The 23,604-nt window shown below is 62.0% G+C and overlaps 1 protein-coding gene across 6 annotated transcripts in view; it reads left to right on the forward strand.

Moving 5' to 3' along the window:
• The window catches only part of VAV2 (vav guanine nucleotide exchange factor 2), a 178,220-nt gene that overhangs the window by 143,416 nt on the left and 11,200 nt on the right, over nt 1-23,604 (forward strand). For all 6 annotated transcript variants that reach the window (XM_069579840.1, XM_069579836.1, XM_069579837.1 and 3 more), the window contains exons 9-22: nt 4,636-4,735; nt 5,623-5,718; nt 6,507-6,575; nt 7,897-7,983; nt 10,485-10,570; nt 11,255-11,387; nt 13,362-13,471; nt 15,054-15,155; nt 15,517-15,605; nt 18,341-18,357; nt 19,148-19,169; nt 20,077-20,204; nt 21,384-21,458; nt 22,699-22,751. In XM_069579840.1, the coding sequence (XP_069435941.1) occupies nt 4,636-4,735; nt 5,623-5,718; nt 6,507-6,575; nt 7,897-7,983; nt 10,485-10,570; nt 11,255-11,387; nt 13,362-13,471; nt 15,054-15,155; nt 15,517-15,605; nt 18,341-18,357; nt 19,148-19,169; nt 20,077-20,204; nt 21,384-21,458; nt 22,699-22,751 (1,167 nt within the window). The remainder of the gene's footprint in view (nt 1-4,635; nt 4,736-5,622; nt 5,719-6,506; nt 6,576-7,896; nt 7,984-10,484; nt 10,571-11,254; nt 11,388-13,361; nt 13,472-15,053; nt 15,156-15,516; nt 15,606-18,340; nt 18,358-19,147; nt 19,170-20,076; nt 20,205-21,383; nt 21,459-22,698; nt 22,752-23,604) is intronic.

The raw sequence follows: 23,604 nt of genomic DNA on the forward strand, positions 1-23,604 counted from the left end.
TGAATGGTGTGCCCTCCCGGAGACCCTCCTCATCCTCCGTGCCAGGCCGTGGCTGCCTGGCCCCCACGGTCCAGTTAGCCCATGAGCAAGACCCAGCACCCACATCCACGCACGACCTCGGGCTGACCCGCTCCCAGGCCTCCTTTCTTCAGGACATGACGGATGTTTCCACCTTGGAGAAAGGCAGTGAGCCGAGCATATCCTGGTACTAAGAGCTCTGCGGACCATCACCCCCTGCAAGGCCTCGGGGACCTGGGTCCTTTTGTTGGGGCCCCTTTGTGGGAGGAGCTGGCTGTGTGTCATCAGAGTGTATTGGCCAAATTGCTGCGCCCACCCAGCATCCGCCTTTTCTGGCACTTCCCTTCAATTTCTGAGTCAGCGATGACCCTGATGTTCACTGATGTTTGCTGACTTACTGACTCCACAAACATTTTTGTGCAGCACCCGAGCATTTATGGAGTGCCTGCTATGTGCAGCCCCTGAGCATTTATGGAGTGTCTGCTGTGTGCAGCCCCTGAGCATTAATGGAGTGCCTAGTGTGTGCAGCACCTGAGCATCTATGGAGTGCCCGCTGTGTGTGGCATTCAGACTCTGGGCCAAGGACATCGTGGTGAACAGAGCTGGCTCAGCTCTCCCTGGGAATGAATGAGTCCACAGACAAGACTTATTATGGGCTGCACGAGAGCAGGGGGAGGGGGACATGGGGAAGGGACTTGGAGCCGACGGTGGGGGCCCCCGAGGACCTGGGTGAGAGAGGATCAACCCTGAGGCCGTGTGGGCAGCAGAAGATGAAGGGAAGGCCCTGGTGGGAGCCGGGAGCTCTGTTCTGGAAACTGGGAGAGGCCAGGGGAGCAGGAATGAATGGGGTATAGAGGCAGCTTTCTCAGGAGCAATCCCAGGTTCTGGTAGGCTGAGAGAGGGATTCAGAATTTTTTAGCTGAGGGCAGGAAAAGCCACTAGAGCAACTCAAGGGACAGGATCCTGGCAGCTCATCACGGATGAAGAATGGGGTGGCCTCCGAGCATGGTGTGCAGAGTGGCAGAGGACGATCGCCTCCCTCTTTCTGGAGGTTATACTCCCATTAATGTGGTGTTGCTCCTTAGACAAGGCAGATACTCCTGTTAACCACGTGGGCCTAAAGAGACGTGTCCCACCCAGAGGGACAGGTTCTCAGGAAAGGTTTACATTAAAGTCAGACTGTTTGTATTTATTGCTGGGGCTGACCGAGGTGGCCCAGAGCCCGACTTCTGAGCTGGTGGCCCGGTGGGAGGGCAGGAGTCCTGGCTTCTAGAAGGGACTCCCTGTGGGGCTTTGCACAAGTGCTGCTAGGAGGGTGTCATTCAGAAAGGCAGGCCCCCCCTACCCAGGACCCCAGGGGTTTCCGTGAGCGTCTGGAGAGGGGTCCTGGGCGGCTGAGGGCCTCCGTGCCCTGTGGCTTCTGCAGGCTCCAGTGTCAGGTGGATGGTGCTGCGCCCTGACTGTGATCTCCATTCATGGGGGCAGGGTCTCCGGGGACCTCTCGTCTCAAAGCCCAAGGTTGGGTGGTCCTGCGTGGGGACAGCCCTCTCGACCCACCTAGAGCTCCCACAGGGTTCACGTGGCTGCCCTGTCTGGAGGGCTGCCCTGGACCCTCAGCTGGAAAGGCCAGACTTCTGAGACTCCGCATCTCCTTCCCAGATGGGGGAGCTGAGGGCGGGAGGGGGTGGGGCTTGGGCGTGTGGGGATTCAGCGTGTCCTACACCCCCGGGCCTGGCCCCGGTGCCCTGAGCGTTTGGGGTCGTGTGTGCTGAGGCAGAAGTGACGCAGCAAGGAACTGGGCCATCAGTGCTTCTGGGAGACGCCTGCGTGCCTCCCTTTACGGGGCTGCAACTGAACGTTCCGGGCTAGATAACACAGCCCTGGTGCAGAGCCACATGGAGCTGCTGACGGGGCCGGAAAGGTGACCGCGCTGGCTCAGAGGATGGCCTGGCACTCTGGCCGCAGTCAGTGGGGACAGATGTTAGGGAGGAAGAAGCCACGTTAGAGACAAACCAGTCCGTTTCCTCCCTGACAGGAGCGCCTAGTCCTCTGGGTCGCTTCTGCACTGTGACGGACGTCATGTCCTGAGCCATGTCCGGCGAGGGTGCGTCAGGCCGGGTTAGAGAAGGCCGCCTTCCCGGGGTGTCCCGGGCACTCCCGAGAGACCGTGAGCCGTGAAGCCCTCCCTGCCCGCGTCGCTCTGCTTTCAGGGACTCAGCTGGCCGGCCGAGATGCTCTGCTCCCCCGTTTCAGAGACTTTTACTCAACAGCAGTAGATTTTTATGGATTGAATGAAGGCCCATCAACTTCACTTCCTTCACCGACTTCCTCCAACAGACTCAGAACATCCTGTCAGTGTCTCTGGATTTTCAAGGAAGAGTCAAACCGCCCCCAGACTCCGCAGCCCAGGGAGCCTGGCCTGGGGCTGGTGATCAGACGTCGTCGTGGTGTGGGCAGAGGGCCAAGGGGTCAGCATGAGTGTCCCGGGGGCTGTTGCTACAAATTCCCGCAAACTCGGAGGCTTAACACATCAGAAATCTAATTCTCTCTCAGGCCTGGAGGCCAGTGTCCAAAACTGGTCTCGCTGGGCCCTGCCTCTCTGGAGGCTGCGGGGAGGGGCCTCCCTGCTGCTCCCAGCGCCCGGGGGCCCCAGATGTTGCTGGCTTACGGCCGCAGCCCCCAGTCTGTTCTCCATGCTCACTCGGCTTCTTTCTGTGTCTCCGGGTCCTTTTGTCTCTTATAAGGACCTTGTCCTCGGATGTGGGGCCCACTCTAGTCCAGTGTGATCTGACCACAACCCTGTGGGCTGTGATTACCTCTGCAAAGGCCCTGTTTCCAGGGTCGCATCCTGAGGCCCCTGGCAGACATGCCTTTGGGGACCGCTTTCCCACCCGGGACAGAGCATCTCGGCCGGCCAGCTGAGTCCCTGAGCAGAACCCTCCCGCCTCAGTGGGGCCAGCTGCGGTCGCAGGCGGGGTGTGTGTGCAGCCACAGCTCTGCTCTGCAGTTGGTGGGGGGGTGGTGGCCCTGGAGTGCTGGCTGTTGGACTCAGAAGAGGCCTCCCCACGGGCTGGGGAGACTGGGCTTGGGAGCCACGTGGGTTCTGGGTTTGCTGTGGGATCCGGCCCAGCCACTCCCTTGCTGGTGACCTTGGGAGTCTGATCACTTCCCAGGGCCTGAATGCGCGTGTAAGTGAACCTGAGAGCAGGCGTGGGTACGTCCCTTGGTCTTTGCTGTAAGTGGCCGTGCTCAGATTCCACTAGTCACCTGTTTACCGATGAACATGGCTACTCACAGCCGAGTGTGTAAGGGCCGTGCCAGCGGGGACTCCAGGCTGCATGCTGGCACGCGGGGAGGAATGAGACCCGCCCCTGGAACTCAGAGCTGGTGGCGGGCAGGGGGCCCAGTCGCCTTTGTGGACCCCACCAGGCTGGAGGACGGGGCTGGGGAGGGGCGGGGACACAGAGCAGGAAGCGGGGCAGGGTGTTGATGGACGAGTAGACGTTTTCTGGCCAGGAAGGCTGCAGCTGTACTGGCCGATGTGAGGGGCGTGTGGTGAGGAGGGCAGGGCTGGGACCTGCTGCCCACACACTTTGACCGCCAGAACCTCGGGCTGAGTGAGCCGGGGGAGGGCGGAAGGCAAGGGGGCGCCCCAAGGCTGGCCGCTTGGGGGCTCCGGGCTCCAGGTGCTCAGGAGCAGGTCTGCAGGGCCCGGGAGGGAGTCGGGGCTGCTGAGGAGCAGGGGGGCCTCTGTGCCCGGCAACGTGGGCAGTGCCTGCTGGCCTGTGGGCAGGGCGTTTGCTGCCCACGAAGCCTTCCCTCGATGTGGGGCGGCCCTGCCTTACGGACCAGTACAGCTTGCACGGAGATCTCTGGGTCTCCAGCCCCTGATTGCTTCTGGAGATGATGGGTCTTAATCAACTTTCAAGTGAAAACTCTGGGCTTAATAGCAAATCATTAGAGTAGAAAGGTTTGGGGAAGGCGGGTGCCTGTTTCCCTCATGGTTGGCAGCCCTCCTCCGGGGCAGGGAAGGGAGGGAACACAGCCTCACGGAGAGAACTCGCTAGGAGCTGTCGCGCGGAGAGACCTGTGGCTTGTCATGAAAGCAGAACGACTCACACCAAGTGTGTGTGTGTGTGTGTGTGTGTGTGTCTCCATGTGTTTCTGTGCGTGTCTCTGTGTCTCTGTGTGTGTGTGTCTCTGTGTCTCTCTGTGTGTGTCTCTGTGTGTCTCTGCGTGTCTGTGACTCTCTGTGTGTGTCTGTGTGTGTGTGTGTCTCTGTGTGTGTCTGTGACTCTCTGTGTGTGTCTGTGTGTGTGTGTCTGTGTCTCTCTGTACGTGTCTCTGTGTCTCTGTGTGTGTGTCTCTGTGTCTCTCTGTGTGTGTGTCTTTGTGTGTGTCTGTGTGTGTGTGTCTCTGTGTGTGTGTCTCTGTGTCTCTGTGTGTGTGTCTCTGTGTCTCTCTGTGTGTGTGTCTTTGTGTGTGTCTGTGTGTGCGTGTCTCTGTGTCTCTCTGTGTCTGCGTGTCTGTGACTCTCTGTGTGTGTCTTTGTGTGTGTCTGTGTGTGTGTGTCTCTGTGTCTCTCTGTGTGCCTGTGTGTGTGTGCCCACCGCCCAGGCTCCTGATCTACGGGGAGTACTGCAGTCACATGGAGCATGCCCAGAACACACTGAACCAGCTCCTGGCCAGCAAGGAGGACTTCAGACAGAAAGTCGAGGTACTGGGGGCTTCCCGCCCGGGCCCGCCCATCCCTGGCCTCTTGCCCATTTCCTGGAAAGGTGGGGACGGGGCAGTGATGTGGCATGTTTGTAGATGCTTTTGGCCAATGAGTGTCTTTCCTTTGCCTTTTGTTGGGGGTCGAGAGTGCACAGGGGAGGGCACTGATCCAGGCCCGGGCCAGCCTGGGTCCTCTGGGTGCAGCTGTGGCAGGGCCCCAGGACCAGATATGGCTTAGCGGGGGGCCACGACTGACCCCTGACCCTGGTCTGTTTGGACCCTGAGGGGCCCCCAGGTGATGGACGTTTGCTGGGAGCCATGGAGTCTCCCAGCCCTGCGAGTCTCACCTCCTCGAGCCCCCGACCTGAGCTCCTCTCCAGACTCCTGCCACCTTTGGGCAGCAGGCGGTTCACAGAGACAGGGCTTCCCGGGTTGTATCTGGCTGCTTGGATGGTTTCCAGGGTGAATCCTGGTGGCATGTCCCCTTTCTCCCGCAGTGTTGGGAGGTGACACGCCCCTTGGAGAGGCCGGCTGCCCCTGTGTATCCAGGCAGCCTCTGGGAGCCCTCATTCCTGAGGTGGTCCCCCTTAGTGTGAGCTGGCTCCCCTGAGCATCTCGGATAGACCCCAGGCCAGGGGTTGCTCAGAATCCACCTCCAGGTGGCCACTGCAGACCCCTGAGGCTGCGAGGCGCGGCAGGCCCCTTGCCTTCTGCACATACCGGGTGGGGAGGGTGTCTGAGAGCCTGACCAGAGACACACTGGACACCCGGGCTGTGGTTCAGGGCTCGGGTCTGCCCTCCTCCCCAAGCTGGGGGATGGGGGTGCTGGGGTCTGGCATCCCTGAGCCAGGATGCTCTAAACCCACTTGCTGCTCCCCCGATACCCAGGAATGCACCCTGAAGGTCCAGGACGGGAAGTTCAAGCTGCAGGACCTGCTGGTGGTCCCCATGCAGAGGGTACTCAAATACCACCTGCTCCTCAAGGTGAGATGGGCCGGGGCGGGTCAGGGCCCACAGAGCCCAGGGTGTGCGGTGGGGCCCACAGACGGGCCAGGCTGACCGACGAACAAGCAGAGGAAACCGCCCACGCCTACTGTCTAGAAGCTGTACAACAGGGACTTCCCTGGTGGCCGGTGGTTAAGACTGTTCACTCCCAGTGCAGGGGGCCTGGGGGTTTGATCCCTGATCGGGGAACTAAGAGCCCACATGCCGAGAGGAGCAAGCCAAAAAAAAACTGTAAAATAAGTATCAGGAGCTATGCAGTATTTTATATGTATTACGAGTATTTGTCAGTTAATACACCGGGAACATTACGATTCAGATTAGTAAGAGAAAATAAAATGGGAGGCAGAAAAGCATCCTCAGGCCAGAAATAAGAGCTTCGGGGGCTGGACTCTTAACCCAGTCCATGACCTTCCTGGAGTCATGAGAACAGGAAGCCCTTCAGGACAGACAGGCTGCTGGGGGGACGGCAGTGTCCGCGAGGTGCGGGCGAGGCTCCTCAGTGAGTCCACAGGTCCCCCTTCTGCTCAGCTCCTGGCTGTGTGCTGTCTTAACGTCCCTGTCTTTATCCATGAGAGTTGGGGACAGCTCACCTCAAAGCCATGTGTCCCCTGGGGGTGGCCTTGCCATCGGTCTGGAGTTGGGCAGTCAGACCAGAGCCTGCGCGGGGGCCTTGTCCGGGGGTGGGGAGCTGGCTCCCTGTGCACACCTGGCGCTGGGTGGGGGGCAGGCCCAGCCCTGGGCGTGACCGGTGCCCTCTGCCCCTCCAGGAACTTCTAAGCCATTCCACCGACCGGCCGGAGAGGCAGCAGCTCAAAGAAGCGCTGGAGGCCATGCAGGTGGGTCACCAAGGCAGGGGAGGGGCCGGGCAGACAGGGCTTTCCGGGCCGGGCTGCCGACTTGGACCGGACCTGGGCTAACAAACAACCTGCCCTCTGTGACCGGAGATGTAGATTTTCCTGGGGTGGCAGGAGACACAGGAGGGGGCAGGATGGTGGATGAGACCCAAGGGCAGAGGGGCCGTGTGTGTGTGTAGGGGGTTCTCTTCCCTAGCCTCCCCGCCGGCCCGCAGCGGCTTCCCCGGGGCTCCGCTCCTCCTCTCCTGCCTCTCCGACTGTCCACTGCTGCCGTCAGCAGAACCCAGGCAGCGGACTGGTTCTGGGCTGCCTGGCCCCATGGTTCCCTCTGTCCAGCCCCGTGGCAGCGGCTTCTGAAATTCGCCCCCACCCCCAGCCACGCTGCCCCTCCCCTGCCCGCTCCGTCCACGGAAGCTGCTGAGCAGCTCCGCCCTGAAAGGAGAGCCTGGCTCTGTCCCTCCCCACTCAGAGCCGGCCGTGGCTCCCGCCGCCTGTGGCTCCCGCTGCCCGCGGTGCCTGGCCCGATGCCCTTCTGGGCAGGCTCCCGCGGGGGCTCCGTCCTTTCTCACCTGTGCGTTGGCTTGGGCTGAACTTGGCCCCGGTCACCGGGCTGTGCCGTGTGCCTTCTCCGTCTTTACAAAGCCATGTTCCTGGGAGGCCCGGCCCTTCACTGGCTTCCGCGCCCCGCAGCTGGGTGGTCTATGTCAAGAGGTCCTCTGAGCGGCCTGTCCTCCTGGAGAGCCTTGCTCCAGGCCGTGGGCCGCGGGGGCTGGACGGTTCACTGTCCTGCCTTCAGGTCTCGGAACCTGCCCTGCTGGTGGGCTTCCTCGTGAGGACGGGCAGGGGGCACTGGAGGCGAGCCCGAAGCCGACTCTTGCCCCTCACCCACCCACCGCCCGCCCCAGGCTCTAGGTGCCTGCCCCCTCGGCCTGCTGGAGCGCGGCAGGCAGTGTCCCCTGGGGACCGCTGGGAGGCTGCAGCGCGCGGACGGCCCGGCCCAGGGCTGCCCTTGCTCCACAGGGAGCGGGCCAGCCCAAGTCTCCTTGGCTGCTCTCTTCCTCTCGGACCGAGAAGGGGGCCGAGTGACGGTAGAAAGGAGCCACTCTGGTCTACGGGGGGTTTCCCGGCCCGCCGACGGGCTGCGCCTTTCCACGCTCACTTGTCAAGTGGGTGACGCTTCTCACGCCACCTCACTTCGAGGCCCAGTCTCCTCTGGAAACAGGATGGTGCTCCGCACGTCCGGCCCTGGGACGGCACCCGGCACAGGCCTGCTAACCCCCTCCCCACCTCTGTTGTGCCCCAGGACTTGGCCATGTACATAAACGAAGTTAAACGGGACAAAGAGACCCTGAAGAAGATCAGCGAATTTCAGAGCTCTATAGAAAACTTGGTGAGTGAGCTGACTGCCCAGAGCGTGGAGATAATTGCAGCCGTCTCTCTCTCTGTAGATGTCGATATAATTTCTAAACGTTCCTCTCACAATCTTGACATTGAATAAGCGCAAGGGTGACCGCACACTGCCCGTCGGGGTCGTGGAGGCAGGTGCAGCCCTGCCCTGTGCTGCCCACCGAGAGAGGGGAGCAGCTTCTGGAGCTGAGTCTGAACTTGAACTGCCGGGCTGTGCACCCTGGCTGGCCCAGGTGCCCTGTGGCGAAGGTGGCCGCTGGCTGAGGGGCGGGGCCTGAGGGGAAGGATGCTCGTGACTGCCCCGCCCTCCCTGCCTGGCCTGGACCAAGACTCTCTTGGGTCCAAGAGGGGGATGCGGCTTCCGGGGTGCCGTGGCTCCTCTTGGTCCGGGCCCCCTGGCCACCCCCGTCTGCGGTCCCTGGGAGGGATGGTGGAGAGGGTTTAGTCACCCTGTCCGGGAGCTGCCCTGGATTCTCCTATCTTGGCCTCTAGCAGGGTGACGCCTCGCGGGACCTGATCCCCGGGTCCATCAGAGGCTCAGCTTCGGGCGCTGGGTGAAGCACGCTGTCCTGCAGGGAGGGGAGACAGGCCATCCCAGCAAGCAGGCCGGTGATCCCCCCGCCCCCACTATGTCCGCAAGCGCCGGCCTCGTGCGGCCTGCAGGACGTTTAGCCAGGGTTCCTCCTCTCGGCACTGCTGACACCTAGAGCCGGCTGCTCATGGTAGGGGCGTCTGTCCTGTGTATCATGGGATGGTGGGCTGCACCCCTGGTCTCTGTCCACTTGATGCCGGTAGCACCCTGTGCTTTGGGGACCCAAGTGATGACCACCACACATACCTCCAGACGTCGCCAGATGCCCCTGGGTGCAGGATCACCCTGGCCACAAACCACTGGTTTGCACACATTTTTACCTCCTGGTCCCTGAACTTACAGGGTCTGGGGGAGTCACTGTCTAGGGCAGATCCCCGGGCTACCCCACCAGAGTCAGAAGAGCCCAGACGGGACTGCCCGTGCAGACACGGGGTGTGAAAACCACGATGTGTCATCCAGCAAAGAAAACAGAAGTTGCCAGACAGCGTTATGACTCGACCAATTTTTCTCTCCTGTCAGAGGGCAGAGCAGGTTAAGGGCGACCATGCCAGGCTGTTGGCCGTGGTGCCAGTGCCTGGTGGGGCCTGGCCTGTCCGTCATCCCCTCTGAGTGTCAGATGTTTTCGGTAGATGGATGGGCACTACTTTCGTCATGCAACGACTTTTAAGTTTTCACGTATGAGCAGTTCTTGCTCATTAAATAGCAAAAATTAAACAGCGGACGAGCAGGTGTGTGGTTTTCTTTGGACCTCGTCCGAGCAGGTAGAACTAGTTAGTGCCTGTCTTCTCGCACTTTGGAGATGAGACCTGAGGTCTCTGCGTCACTGATCAGGGTGTTGGTCCCACTCTGTGTGACTCCGATGCTGCACTTTTTTCTTCTTTTAAAATTGTATTTATGTTTTGTTTTTGGCTGTGCCGGCTCTTGGTTTGCTGCACAGGCTTTCTCTGGCTGTGGCGAGTGGGGGCTGCTCTCTAGCTCAGGCGCAGGGCTTTCTCTTTGGGGTGGCTTCTCTTGCTTTGGGGCGTGGGCCCTGGGGCCTGAGGACTGCAGCAGCTGCAATTCCTGGGCTCTGAGCACAGCCTCAGTAGTTGTGGAACACGGGCTTAGTGGCTCCGAAGCATGTGGGATCTTCCCGGACCAGGGATCGAACCCTTGTCTCCTGCATGAGCAGGTGGATTCTTTACCACTGAGCCACCAGGAAAGCCCCCACGATGCACGCTCAGTCATGCTCTGGAAGCTTCTGGAAAACAGAAAACTCTGAAAGAAGATCCTGAAAGCCTCCATCATAACTGGACGAGCTGGCCCCAGAGCACTTTGCAACATCTCTCCTTTATCTGTCGGCTGGACGGGCACAGGGCAACCTGTCCAGAGCGGTCTCTTGTGAATCAAAGCAGAGCCGGAGGGACAAACCAGGCGGAAAACGAAACTGAAATCCCTGCAAACCAGAGAGAGGGTTTTGACTCGGAGGCTCTTCCTGTGGCAAATAAGCCACAGGAGGACCCCCACGCCCCGCCCGCCCTCCTTCTGATAAGCGCTGTTTGTTCTCTTTTTGATCCGGTTTCTCCGGGTCGGGCGTCTGGCTTTCCCCATTAGGTTTCCACCCGGGCTCCACACAACAGTGGCCTGTTACCATGAGCCCCCCATCAATTGCCCTTTGTTGTGCAGAACTGGGGGGAGTCCAGAGTAGGGGCTTCAGGCCTGGTTCCTCCCCACCCTCCCCTCCCCGCTCCGTCCTCAGCAGCAGCCGGGAACCGCAGGGCTGGTCTCCCACGGCCCCTGCCTTCGGTTTCCGTGGGAAGCGGCCGCCCCGAGCATGTGCCCACCTGCGTTTCTCTCCACGTAGGGAACGTGCTCTGGCTCCCGGGCTCATGGCCTTCTCCTTTCTTTCCCAGCAAGTGAAACTGGAGGAATTCGGGAGACCGAAGATCGATGGGGAGCTGAAGGTCCGGTCCATAGTCAACCACACCAAGCAAGACAGGTGAGCAGAGCGGGCCCCGGGCCGGCGCACCCCGAGTCAGACGCCCCGCCCCAGGGGCACCCCACACCCTTGCAGGTGGGGAAACAGCTTTTCCTGTGAATTCAGCTTCGGGTTGCTTCCTGCCTTCTCTGAGAGAGACAGCCAGTGGCTGCCCTGCCCGTGGCTGGCATTGCATGGGGCTGGGGGCCAGCTGGAGGCTCCTAGGGGGGGCTGTGTGAGTTCTCTGCCAAACGGACGGTCAGGAGTGCCGGGCGGGACACAGGAAAGCCCCCGGTGAGCTGGCACAGCCCTAGTGTGTTCAGCCTTCCGCTCACACCTGCCATGTCCCAGGCCTGGGACCGTGGCCGGGGTCACAGCAGATATGAGCCCTGCCCCCTCAGGGCTCCCAAGTCCAGTGGGCAATGCACATGTCAGTGGGAGTGACCGTCGGAGGCCAGTGCTGCGAGGAAGGCCAGCGCAAGGGGCAGAGGAGCCCGTAAGCACCTCGGGCCTCCGGTCAGGAGCCTAGGTGGGCTTCCTGGAGGAGGTGTCTCTGGGCAGCTGCGGCCTGGCTGAGGGGTCAGAGTTAGCCAGGGTCGGGGAGGGAACAGCCCTCCTGCCGCCCACCCAGGCGCCCGTGGCTGTCACGTGACCCCAGAGCCCAGCTGGCTGAGCTGACGGGTCCCGGGCCGTGCTGCCGGACAGGTACTTGTTCCTGTTTGACAAGGTGGTCATCGTCTGCAAGAGGAGGGGCTACAGCTACGAGCTGAAGGAGATCATAGAGCTGCTCTTCCACAAGATGACCGACGACCCCATGAACAACAAGGACGTCAAGAAGGTGGGCCCCGGTGGGGCTGGGCCCGGGGCAGGCACTGACCCCACTGAGGGAGGCGTCGCGGGGTGGCCAGACAAAGGGTGGTTGGCGGGCGGGCCGGCCTCTAGCCGCTCTGTCAGGCCCAGCACCTCCCTGGCCTCTCGTCTGAGTCTTCTCCTGGGGTTGGGGCGGGGGCCCCAAATCCACATCCCAGCTCCCCAGTGAGGATGCTGAGTGGGGGCCCTGCCTGAGGCCTCTGGTAGAGTCCAGCCTTAAACATCGGCAGCCTGGCTCCAGCCCCTGTGCCCTTGCAGCAAGAGACACTGCTGCCCCTCCCCATCCCTCCCACTTTGGACGAAAGCGCTGCCTGGGTCTTCCTGTGGCTTGTCAGACTCTGATGTCCAGACACGGGGCTGTGGGCTAGTACGGGAAGGGCCATGACTGATGGAGGCAGGGCCATGACTGCTGGGGGAGGGGCCATGACTGATGGAGGCAGGGCCATGACTGCTGGGGGAGGGGCCATGACTGATGGAGGCGGGGCCATGAGGGATGAAGGCGGGACCATGACGGGTGAAGGAGGGGCCATGACTGAAGAAGGGGGACTTGACTGATGAACAGAGACCATGACTGATGAAGGCGGGGCCATGACCGCTGGGGGAGGGGCCATAAGGGATGAAGGCGGGGCCATGACTGATGAGGGAGGAGCCATGACTGATGAGGGAGGGGCCACGACTGCTGGGGGAGGGGCCATGACTGATGAAGGCGGGGCCATGACTGATGAGGGAGGGGCCATAAGGGATGAAGGCGGGACCATGACTGATGAAGGCAGGGCCATGACTGAGGGAGAGGGGCTGTGACTGCTGGGGATGGCGCCATGACTCCTGTCTGGGCTGCTCTGCCGAAGTTTCTGCTGAGCACCTAGCAGGTGCAGCCCTGGGCTGGGTTGGCGGGGGGGCGTGCAGGGAACCAAAGTGCTGAAGAGCCTGGGCTCTCGCGCTTACAGGTAGAAAGCAGTAGCTCCTCCCAGGCTCAGGGCTGAGGCTGCAGCCCACTACCCGCCCTGAGTGCAGCTCGTCACCTTCCCCTCTGGGAGGAGGACCTTGCCCTGGCTGCCCCGTCCCGGGGCACTTGGTGTGGGCTGTGTCCTGAGCTGTGGTCACCGATGCGGGGCTGGGCCAGGCTCCTCGATGACCTCATCTCCCCTTTTCCTTTCCTTTTCTCATGCTGCCTAGTCTCACGGGAAGATGGTAAGCCCCTGGCGCCCTGCTGCTCACCGCCTTCGTGCCTCTGGGCCTGGTGCTGACAGTTCTTCCCTGAGCCAGGAGTGGGGCCTGGGGGCTCCAGGGGTGGGGTCTGAGGACTCCGGGTGGATCTGGGGGCTCCGGGTGGGCCTGAGCCGGGCAAGCTCATGGCATTCTCCTCGGCCTCGCCTCGGCCTCTGGCTTATGAGACGACACGTGTTGGTGATCAGAGATCTATCTGCAGTTGAGGATGTGAACTGACCCCCCCACCCCGGCCCCCGCAATCCGGTCCCTGGAGGTTGAGGGCAGGGTGCTTTCAGAGCTGGGGGGTTTTGTCTCTTCTCTGCCATCTTCTCTTCTTTCCGTCGTGCCCTCTTTTCATCTCCCCGTTTATCTTTTCTGACACAAACGGGCTCATATTTTCCAAACGCTTCTTCCTGGCTCCCTCCGGAGGCCCTGAGTGCTGGGCCGGCCCGGTGGTGGCCGCGGGCTGGGCGGGCTTTGCTCCCGTGGCGCATGGCCGCCTCTGCCAATTTTAGTTTGTTTTCTGTTGTTCTGCTTCAGACCAGTGAGCTTTTCTGGCATCACACTCAGGGAGTGAGGTGGGTGGGCCGCCATCCTGGAGGGGCCCCGGGCCATCTCGCTAGAGGCCGTGTACACGGAAGCGTGCGCGTGCAGACGCGAGCGCATGCGCAGCCCGGCGCGAGCGTGCCCGCGTGCCCGCGCCTGCTTCGAGCGTGCTCCTGTCTCCTCGCAGTGGTCCTATGGCTTCTATCTCATTCACCTGCAAGGCAAGCAGGGCTTCCAGTTTTTCTGCAAGACAGAGGACATGAAGAGGAAGTGGATGGAGCAGTTTGAGATGGCCATGTGAGTGTGCCACGGCAGGGTGTGCGGGAGGCCGGCCCCGCGTGGGCTTCTCAGACGAGAGGTCCTTCAAGCGACCGGAGGCTCAGCCTGTCTCCGTCGCCCTGGGTGAAGCCAGTCCCCTCCCCCAGGTGGCATTCTTGATCCTTAATTCACCAGTAGCCAGAGAGCCTGTCCCCCGGAGCTGAGCCTCCCACACCTGTCTGGCTGGGCAGCGAGTCGCCAGGCATGGCTGTGATGCCGGAAGGGCTCATGGTGACCTGGGTCCCTGGGGCCTTCCAGGCTGCGGATGGTCACCTTTGAGGAAAGCCCCAGAACCGTCTGTCTGTGAAATCCAGGAGGAGCCCCAGTTGTCCCACAGAGAAAGCTGGTCACGGGGGTCCCCAGCCACATCAGACCTTGAGCCCTGGGGGGCCGGGCCTGGGGCCTCCGGGCAGGTGCACTTGCCTCCCCTCCTGGTGGAAGGGCGATGCTGGTTCTGGGGTTATTGGGAGGCTCAAACAGGGTCCCACGTGGGGCATGTCAGAGGAGGTGGCAGCTGGGCAGTGAGCCCCGCGGCTTGCAGGGGCTGTAATTTTCTACCCGTATTCTATTGTGAAAAACTTCAAGTATTTATCCAAAAACGTCGTGGTAAATGCCCTGGCTCCTGCGTTCGCGCCTTGAGTTGCTCTCTGTCACATGCTGCCTCCCCTCCGCCCTGTCCTGGAGTCGCTTCCCCCCCTGCACACTGTCCTGGAGCCGCCTTCCTCCCTGCCCTGTCCTGGAGTCCCCTGCCCACCCCCCACCCTTTCCTGGAGCCCCCTGCCCCCCACCCCCACTGCCCTGTCCCGGAGCCCCATGCTCCCCCTCCCCCTCACTGCCCTGTCCTGGAGCCCCCTGCCCACCCTCCACCCTGTCCTGGAGCCCTCTGCCCCCACCCCCGCCCTGTCCTGGAGCCCCCTGCCCACCCCCCGCCCTGTCCTGGAGCCCCCTGCCCACCCCCCACCCTGTCCTGGAGCCCCCTGCCCACCCTTCACCCTGTCCTGGAGCCCTCTGCCCCCACCCCTGCCCTGTCCTGGAGCCCTCTGCCCCTACCCCTGCCCTGTCCTGGAGCCCTCTGCACCCACCCCCGCCCTATCCTGGAGCCCCCTGCCCACCCCCCACCCTGTCCTGGAGCCCCCTGCCCCGCCCCCCCACCCTGTCCTGGAGCGTCTGCTGGTGGACTCGCTCTGGTGAATCGCAGACATGGGTGCAGCCCCCGCGACATTTGAGGGGACCCACTGTGAGCTCGCGATTCATTTATATTTTTCCATCTCGGGCTCGCACTCAGGGACATCCTTAGCGGGTTTGCTGAGTCGTGACGAGGGGTTGCCCTGGCCCACACCCAAGCCCTGTCCAGAGACAGCCCTTCGCTGTCACCCTCAGAAACTTCTCGAAAGCCTCCACTTGGACCCCCACTCTCCCCGGGGCGTCAGGGTCCCCGGGTTGGCCCCGGAGTTCTGGCAGCGCCGGCTCTGCATCCTGGCCCCCTGACCCCTGGCTGCGTCCTGAGCCCGGCCGATTCTGGGGCTCCCGCATCAGTGGGGCTCGCTCTCCCTCCCGCCAGGTCAAACATCAAGCCTGACAAGGCCAACGCCAACCACCACAGCTTCCAGATGTACACGTTCGATAAGACCACCAACTGCAAAGCCTGCCGTATGTTCCTCAGGTGAGGGCCCTGCCCTGCCCACTCCCGGCCCCCGAGGGCGCTTGGGGCTGCCCCGTCCTGCATTCTCAGAGCCCAGCTCCCCTAGGCCAGCGCTACGCTGGGCCCCAAAGAGCCAGGGGAGCGGCCTGTCTATGTGGGCCCGGCCGGCCCTCGGTGCTTGGGATCCAGTGGGGAGGGGAGGCGGTTGTCCCAGGGGGCCCGTCACAGGAGCTGCAGAGCCAGGCCGATCGTCCAAGGGGAGGGCCAGCACCAGGCTGTGCATTCAGGAGGGGGTCCTGGAGGCTCTGGGCTGGCTGCTCTCGAGGGGCAGAAGGCCAGGCGGGCCAGGGCTCACCTCGCCCCCCACCCTCCCCTGCCACAGGGGTACTTTCTACCAGGGCTACCTCTGCACCAAGTGTGGCGTCGGGGCGCACAAGGAGTGTCTGGAAGTGACCCCTCCCTGCAAGATCAGTGAGTACCGACCCCGCCCCGCCTGTGGGGCGCGAGCCCCGGGGGCCGGCCCATCCCTCACAGCCGCCCCTCTTCTCCTTTCCTGCGGTGGCGGCCCCACAAGACAGGGACCGGATGAGCAAACCGAGGCTCAGGGTCAGGGCATCTGCCCCTGGGCACACAGAGCCAGCCTGAGAGCGGGCGGGGGCGCCACAGCCAAGCCCTCCCCCTAACCGCCCTCTCGCTGGCTTTTCTCTGCCTCTTCGTTGCCTTCAGCGCCTTCAGCCTTTTCTCTGCCACACAGCAGTTAAGACCCTAGACCCCTACCCGGCCCAAGGCACAGAACGTCCTTGGCAGTTCGTGGAGGTTTCCCTTCACAGAGGAACACCTCGGCCCCTGGGTCCCCTGCATGCCCAGCATTTATTACACAAGGCTCCCCTTGGCCCCGAGCCCATTTGTCAGATGGGAAGGCCGAGGCTCCTCTGAATCATCTTGGTTTGGGGGATGAGCTGGGGGAGTGCCCAGCCTAGAGCTGCTGGATGGCAGCCGGAAGCCTCAGACGGTTCCGAAAGATTGCAGCCGCCGCGGTCAGGGCTGGCTGCCCGTGGCACAGCACGGGCATGGGCCTGTGCTGAGTGTCAGCACCGCTCGCCGTGCTTCACGTGGGCCCAGCTGACCCCGCGGCCCTGTGAGACGGGGCGGCTACGCTGCCATCCACGCCTGGGGGACTGTGCTCAGAGAGGCCTGACACGCTCCCGGTAGACGGGAGGACTTGCCAGGCCTGCTGATCACCCAGAACACCAGCACCCGGAGCTGGAGAGTGTCTGTCAGGTCTTCACTTCCTGCGGCTGCTGGCCCAGTGCCCTGACCCGGGAGGAGGGCCCGACAGGTCAGCCTGGGCCCCCTCATCCCAACTGAGCCCGCTGCCGCCCATTGTGGCCCAGCGGAGGCCCAGCAGCTCTGCTGCTCTGCTCCCAGCTGGAGGAAGCCGCCGGCCCCCCTGGCCCCAGAGGAGGCTTTTCAGTTTTGCCTGTGGATACCGCCCTCTGGTGGCTGCGTGTCCTTCACGTCAAGAGACCGGACGGTTCATTTCTTTTGACTTTTTTTTTTTCTTCTGGTCTTGAAAGTAATGTATTTATTTGTCAGAAATAATAGAGGGGCAAAAAAAAAAAAAAGAAACGGAATAAAGAAGAAAATAATTATCTCTTATGAGCGTATTAAGAAATAATCAAAGGTGGTATTTGGCATATTCCCTGACTCATTTTCTAAGTTTTAAATAATTTTTCTGTTTCTCCTTGCCCTCTGATTGTCAAATACCCACTTTCCATACAAAATGAGGAGGAAAGTAAAGGGGATAAAAGCAACTCGTGATCACACCAGGCAAAACCAGCCGCTGTTGGCCGTCACACGCCTCTTCCTTTTTTTGCAGTCCCCCATTCCGATCCTTTTTAGGTTTGTGTGTTTTTCATATGTACAGCTGGGGACTTCCCGGGTGGCGCCAGTGTAAAGAATCTGCCTGCCAGTGCAGGAGACGTAAGAGACACGGGTTTGATCCCTGGGTTAAGAAGATCCCCTGGAGGAGGAGGACAAGGCAACCTACTCCAGTATTCTTGCCTGGAAAACCCCATGGACAGAGGAGCCTGGCGGGCTAGTCCACGGGGTTGCGCAGAGTCGGACACGACCGAAGTGACTTAGCACACACATGTACAGCTGAGGCCTCACCGGAGAGGCCATGGTGTGTCTTTCGCAAGCTGACGTTGTCAGCATCCTCTCCGTGACTGAGAGCCCTGGTGGGCACCGGGCTTTGTTTTAAGAGGTCGTGGTCCCTCCAAGGGCAGGTGCATGACCCCCTCTCTTGTCTCTGCCCTGCCGCAGCCCCGCCTGGCTTTTTCTCCTCGGCACAGTCCAAGCTGCTTCCTTTCCTCCCACGTGCTTATCATTCCTCTCCGGGCCAGGCAGGTTTGCCTTCTGCTGCCCCCGGGGCCAGGATGTCCCAGGGAGATGCTGGCCCCTCCCAGGGCACCTCTCCCCAGGAAGCCTCCCCTGGGGGCACCAGCTGCCTGGCCGCCCGGTGCCTGATGCCCCTAACCTCTGCTCTTCAGGGTCGGATTCCTGCATCTGCCCAAGGCAGGCTGCGATCGTGAGTGTGAGGTGGTGTTGAAGGCCCTTCAGCCACACGTCAGCCGCTGTGGCGCTTGCTTTGTCCAGCGGTGGAGTTGGCCGCCTGGCTGGTCGGATGGCTGGGGCCCAGCCCAGTGCTGTGTCCTCCCCTAGGGTCACCCCAGGGCAGGCAGAAAGAATCTCTAGAATGTTCGCCTTCCATCTGACAAGCTGGCGTGCCCCGTGTGCGAGGGCGGGTGGGCTGACAGAGTAGCTCGCCTCCTCCGCCTCCTGTCCCTGGCCCGTGGCAGGCGTCACTGGTCAGCTGGGGCTCTCTCCCCTCTGGGCCGGGGTTCTGCCCAGTGGCTGGGGAGCTGCCACCTGGGAGCAGCCTTGGTTCGTGCAGGAAACCTGTTGGCATGGGGACTTCTCCCTTGGGCCCCCTGTAACCAGAGCTCAGGGTTTGTCGTTAGAAGTAACAGGGCTTTTCACGGTCAGCAGCCGTGCGTGTCCATAATCCTTGTCTGAGCCCACGGGCCTTGATGTGCCCCTCCTGGCGCACCTGGGTGCCCCCAGCGGCTCTTGTCATGAGGCAACAGCCCCTGGTCCACAGTGCTGGCCCCTTGCCCTCTGACCCCCGTGTGCTTTCGTTTCAGGCTCTCCTGCAGACCCGGTGAGTCCGCCAAACCGTGCCCTTCCCGCCGCCCTGCACCACACGCCACGCTGTGCCCGGAGCCAGAAAGACCCGAGCATTCCAGCCCTCAGGCTCGTTGGGCCAGGCTGGCTCGCAGAGCCCCTGCTGCTCACGAGGGCCCTTTGTTTTCTGTTGTGGTCACCACACAGAAACAGGCCCCCGGGCGCGGCCTCCTGGCCGACAGCTTGTCCCCCAGCCCAGCTGCCGCCTGCCCGTGTCCTGCTGGTGGCTGTGGGTGCTCAGCTCCGCGACAGGCATCCACCCACCTCCCTCCCGTCCCGATTCGATGTAGTGCCCTGTCTTGAACTAATCAGAGATGAAGTCGCTGAGTTCACTTACGGGACGTGGACGTCACGTCTTTCCCCGGCCGTGCGGTCCAGCACTTAACAGGCTCTTACATGGGGTGCAGAGATGTGCCCCACATTTATTGTGTGCAGCAGGACCCATCCCAGACAGAGAAGACAAGCCCCAGGCTCTGAGCAGGGATGGCCTGGGCGGGGTGGTCAGGGCAGGCTTCCTGGAGGAGGTGGGAGTTAATGGTCAGGGATGGGAGGGGGAAGAGGACAGATGTCCCGGGGCTGCGGAGGGGCGCCGAGGTGGAGGGTGAAGGTCCCATGGGGGAGCTGTCACAAGTCCCTGCAGGTGTCCAGGACGTGTCCCCTCTGCTCCCTCCTCCCTGCCTTGACCTCTCTCGTTGGGTGTAGGGGGTGGGGGGTGTCTCGCTTGGGCAGCCTTCCGTCCTCACTGTTGTCTGTCCTTGCCCTCACAGGAAGCCTCTGGAGCGGGGCCAGGTGAGTCTGGGACGTGGGCCTTCTCTGCTGTGGTCCTTGGCGGCGGTCACCCTGGGAGCCTGGGCCTGGCCACGGCGGCTGCCGGCTTTGCCCCGAGTTCTCAGCTCCGGGCCCAGGGTCTGTGCGTCCTCTGGCCCCGTCTCCCTCCTGCCTCCACGGCCAGCTCCCCTGGGAGCCGTCTTAGTTTCTGTCACAGCGCCGGGGTGGGGACAGGGCCCAGCCTGCCCAGGGTCCTTTCAGCCCAGGAGAGACTCTGAGCTGCGGCCTGGAGACCCCGAGCGGAGCAGATACCTGTGCTCCCAGTTTCTCCCGTCCCCCGTGTCCCGGTTGCTCTGAACTGGACAAAAGGAGAGCTGAAAGCATCAGGAGCGACGCAGCCCGAGCTGCAGGCAAAGTCCAAGCCAGTCGTGAGAAGCCACGCTCCCGCCTCCAGGGCACCAGAGTCAGAACCAGACCTGGCAGACGCGGCCCATGCAAGGCTGGGCCGGTCAGAGCAGGGCTCGAGAGACCCACAAGCTCTCGGGGGCGCAGCCGGGCCCCCATGTCAGCCCGGAGCAGCCGGGTGGCTCGGTAGGCCGCTGACCCCGCCCCCTTCTCTAACGGGAGGAATGTGCCATCTCCCGCCGCCGATCCCAAGGTGTCTGCAGGAAGATGCATAAAGTGCTTTTTATAAACAGGTTACTGTTACGGAAATGACACCCTGCATCTGTTCATCACGTAAATAGTTCATTGATACTTACGATATTTAACGAAGAGAATGGGAGTCTTAGGGGAAGATTTCAAGGAGGGATGCCACAGGGCCTCGTCCACTTTCAAGAGCCCCAAGAGGTCTGAGAAAGCCGAGGAGGCCAAGGGCACCTTGGGACGAAGTCATCAAGCCAGGCCTCTCTGGCCCTGTCCTCCGCAGGTCCCAAGATGGTGGCCGTGCAGAATTACCTGGGCAACCCTGCTCCCCCCGGGAAGCCGGTGCTGACCTTCCAGACGGGCGATGTGATCGAGCTGCTGAGAGGCGACCCCGAGTCTCAGTGGTGGGAGGTGGGTCCTGGGAGGATCTCGCACCCATCTGCCCCCACTTCACTCCCCAGGGCAGAAGTGGAGAGTGCTGCATTTCCAGGCAGGGGTGGGTTTGCGGTGCTAGACCATCAGAGAGAAGATGGCTGTTCGCAGGGCCTGGGTGCCAGGGTGTCTGCTTTGACTTGGCACGGGGAGCAGCGTCCCCTCACCAGAGAGGCCGTCGTCCGAGCCCTCTCCCCACGGCCTCCTGCCTGGGCTGTGTCCTGTACACCTCTCCCACCCTGCTTCCCAGCCCGCCCCAGTCCAGGCCAGCACCACGTGCCCAGCGCTGGGGGGACAGCATGTCCGAGGCCCTGCACAGCCGTCCCCCAGGAGACCCAGGTCCCCGCGATGGCCTGTGGTTCCGGGCCGAGAATCCTGCTGTTCCGGTTAGGGGGCCTGGGAAGGGGGGTGGGGTGGCCAGCCCTGCCCCTCTCCTGAGCCCCGCCCCCGGGGTCCACGTGGCGCCTCAGGAACCCGGGGCACTCACCCAGCCCGGGGACCACGGTGACCTGCTCAGAACTGACGCCAGCGCACGTGTCCGTCAGCGCCGAGTCCTGTCACTGGCAGCCTCGTCGCTGCGTGCGGTCCCCCTCACTGAGTCCTTGCTCACGGCTCACTGCGCTAGGCTGCGCCTCACGTAGCTGCAGATTCGCGGGCTGAGTCGGTGGCTGCAGTGCGGTCTCCCCCATGCTGACCCAGCCACCCGCTGCCCCTCCGTTCCCCAGTGTCCCCGGGGCCGTGAGGTCTGAGTGGTCCTGCAGAGACTCTTGGCTGATGGGAAGGTGGGGATTGCTGGGGGGACCTTGGGAGGGAGCGGGGAGAGTGAGCCCCCGACCCCAGGTCCATGTTCCCCTGACAGCTCGGGAAGGGCCAGTGTGGATAAGAGGAGGTGGCTTCCAGGAGACGGGCTCTGGTCTCAGTGCCAAGCGAGTTTTATCCCTCCTCTGGGACCTCAGTGTCCTTGTCTGGGAAGCGGGGTGCTCCCCCTTCATCTTCCTGCCCAGAATGGCTCTGAGTTCAGCTGAGGTGACAACAGAGAGGTGATGCTGTAACAGGCTTCTCAGGGACTCCCCTCGTCCTCCTTGGGATAACCCCCTGCCTCCCCCCAAAACTAGCCAGGCCAGGCCCCGCACACCCTGACCCTCTGTCCACTCCCAGGGTCGGCTGGTGCAGACCAGGAAGTCAGGTTACTTCCCCAGCTCGTCCGTGAAGCCCTGTCCTGTGGATGGAAGGGTAAGTACTTTTCATGGAAGCTTCTGGATTGTGGGGCCAGGGTGCCACGGGTGCCGAAAACATCCTTCTCACTCAGACAGACCTGGGCTTGTTCAGGCCATCGCGAGCTGGCCTCAGAGCTGGGACAGGGGTGCCTCCTGGGGGAAGACATGGCTGGCTTTAAAAACACTAAAATGGGCATCTCTGTAGCAGGCATCACGGGCCAGAGACCAGCTGCCTGTCTTCAGCTTTTCGGGCCTTCATAGGTCTTCTCCCTCAAAGATAAAGCTGCAGAGCTAGGGACTGTGTTATTTAGAAAAGAGGCAATGTGGCATGTCTTTCATCTGAGTGCTGTGGAGCAGATCCTGCTGTGTTACAAAAGCCATCTCACTGTCAGCCTTGAATGAACGGCGTCACCCCCATGCCCCTGGGAAAAGAGCTAAAACTGAGAGAATGAACCTTCTCTCAAAGCGGCAGGAGGCAGGTGCAAGACTCCTGGGACCCTGGTCCACCCATGGGGCCCTGCCCGGCCTCTGGCCCCACTGCCCAGCCTGCTGCTTCAGCTCAGGCCATTGCCCCGGTCAAGGAGAAAGCATTTTTGGACATGCCTTGCTGACAGGGCAAGGGGCCAGAGTGCAGAGGAAGAAGATGTCGCCGGCTCACTGAGCGGCCTGTGTGTGTTGCGGGAGGCACTTCCTGGCCCTGGGCCTCAGTTTCCCTACCTGCATGGTGACTGGGGTGGGGTGGGGACAGGTAGTCTGGCGTTTTTGCCCGTCCTGTGGTCCGGTGAGGGCGCCCAGGGGAGGGCTCTGGCCAGCAAGGGCACAGCATGGGGTCTGCAGAGCGGCCCGGGTCACCTGCCGGTGCAGCCCCCCGCCTGCAGACACTACTGCCGGCCCGTGCCCGCCCTCGGGGCCGTGGCTGTCTGCACCAGGGAGCGGGAGGGTAGGGGGTGCTCCTGTCCACCGCGGAGAAGCCCCGGCAGCCTTTGGGTTGCTCTCCTCCTGCCGACAGCACGCCGGTCGTTGAGCGCTACGTGTTCATTCAGTCAGTCAATCATTCATTCAGTCAAACCCGCGGAGCACCCGCCTAGAGACGGTGCGTCCCGGCACCTCCCAGGCCAGGGGCTCTGGGCGAGAGTCCACAGACGTGCTGGGAGCCAGGGCTGGGCCCCCCAGCTCGCCGATGATAGGAAACTGCTGGCCCCCACGCTGTGGACCGTCCCCGGGAAGACACTGACCCCAGCATTCTCTCCTGCCAGCCACCCATCAGCCGGCCGCTGTCCCGGGAGATGGACTACACGGCGTACCCCTGGTGAGTGGGTCAGCGGGGCCCCTTCGTGCTGGGGGCGTGGGGTCCCTGGCTGCCCCCAGTGTCTCCAGGGTGGCTGAGCCCTGTTGCACGTGGCCCCTTCTCCCTTTCTCAGCTGTGAGTCGCTGGGTAACAGGGAGAATATTCTCTACCCCAGGTAGCTGTTTCCCTGTCAACAAACAGATCATCAGGTTAGAACATTTAGGAGAATGAAATCTTTTTCAAACGGGATCTTACGTGAGTGTAAAATACAGACAAGGAGGTGTGAAAGTGTTAGTCGGGCAGTCGTGTCTGACTCTTAGTGACCTCGTGAACTGTGGCCCGCCAGGGTCCTCTGTCCATGGACTCTCCAGGCAAGAAGACTCCAGGGGATCTTCCTGACCCAGGGATCAAACCCAGGTCTCCTGCATTGCAGGCAGATTCTTAACCATCTGAGGCATATATTTAAGGCCAAAAGTTATAACTGTATTTGCTCATACAGTGCTTGATGAGAGAGGTGGGGCTGTTTGATAAATAAAATGTGAGCGTGGATGTGGGAGACGTGAGTCTCAAACGCAGGTCGACCTGGGGTCCAGCTTTTATCACTCCGCCTGCTGGCTCACCGGTTGCCTGGGACTGGGGCTCAGCTGCCGCACCCGTGTCTCTGAGACCCCAGGGTCTGTTCCCTCTAGATCACTGTTCACTGCATTTGAATATGGAGGGTGGAGGACTTGGCTTTGATTTTTCACTTGACGCACAAGAACTTCAGTTTTCTAATGAATCCATTTACAGAAGTCCCAACTCAGCCCTACAGGGAGGTGCGAATGGGGTCAGGCTTAACAAAGCCTGGAGAGAGACGGGCTGGGGGTGGGCTTCA

The sequence above is a fragment of the Ovis canadensis genome, chromosome 3, assembly GCF_042477335.2.
Source record: "Ovis canadensis isolate MfBH-ARS-UI-01 breed Bighorn chromosome 3, ARS-UI_OviCan_v2, whole genome shotgun sequence".
Lineage (NCBI taxonomy): Eukaryota > Metazoa > Chordata > Mammalia > Artiodactyla > Bovidae > Ovis > Ovis canadensis.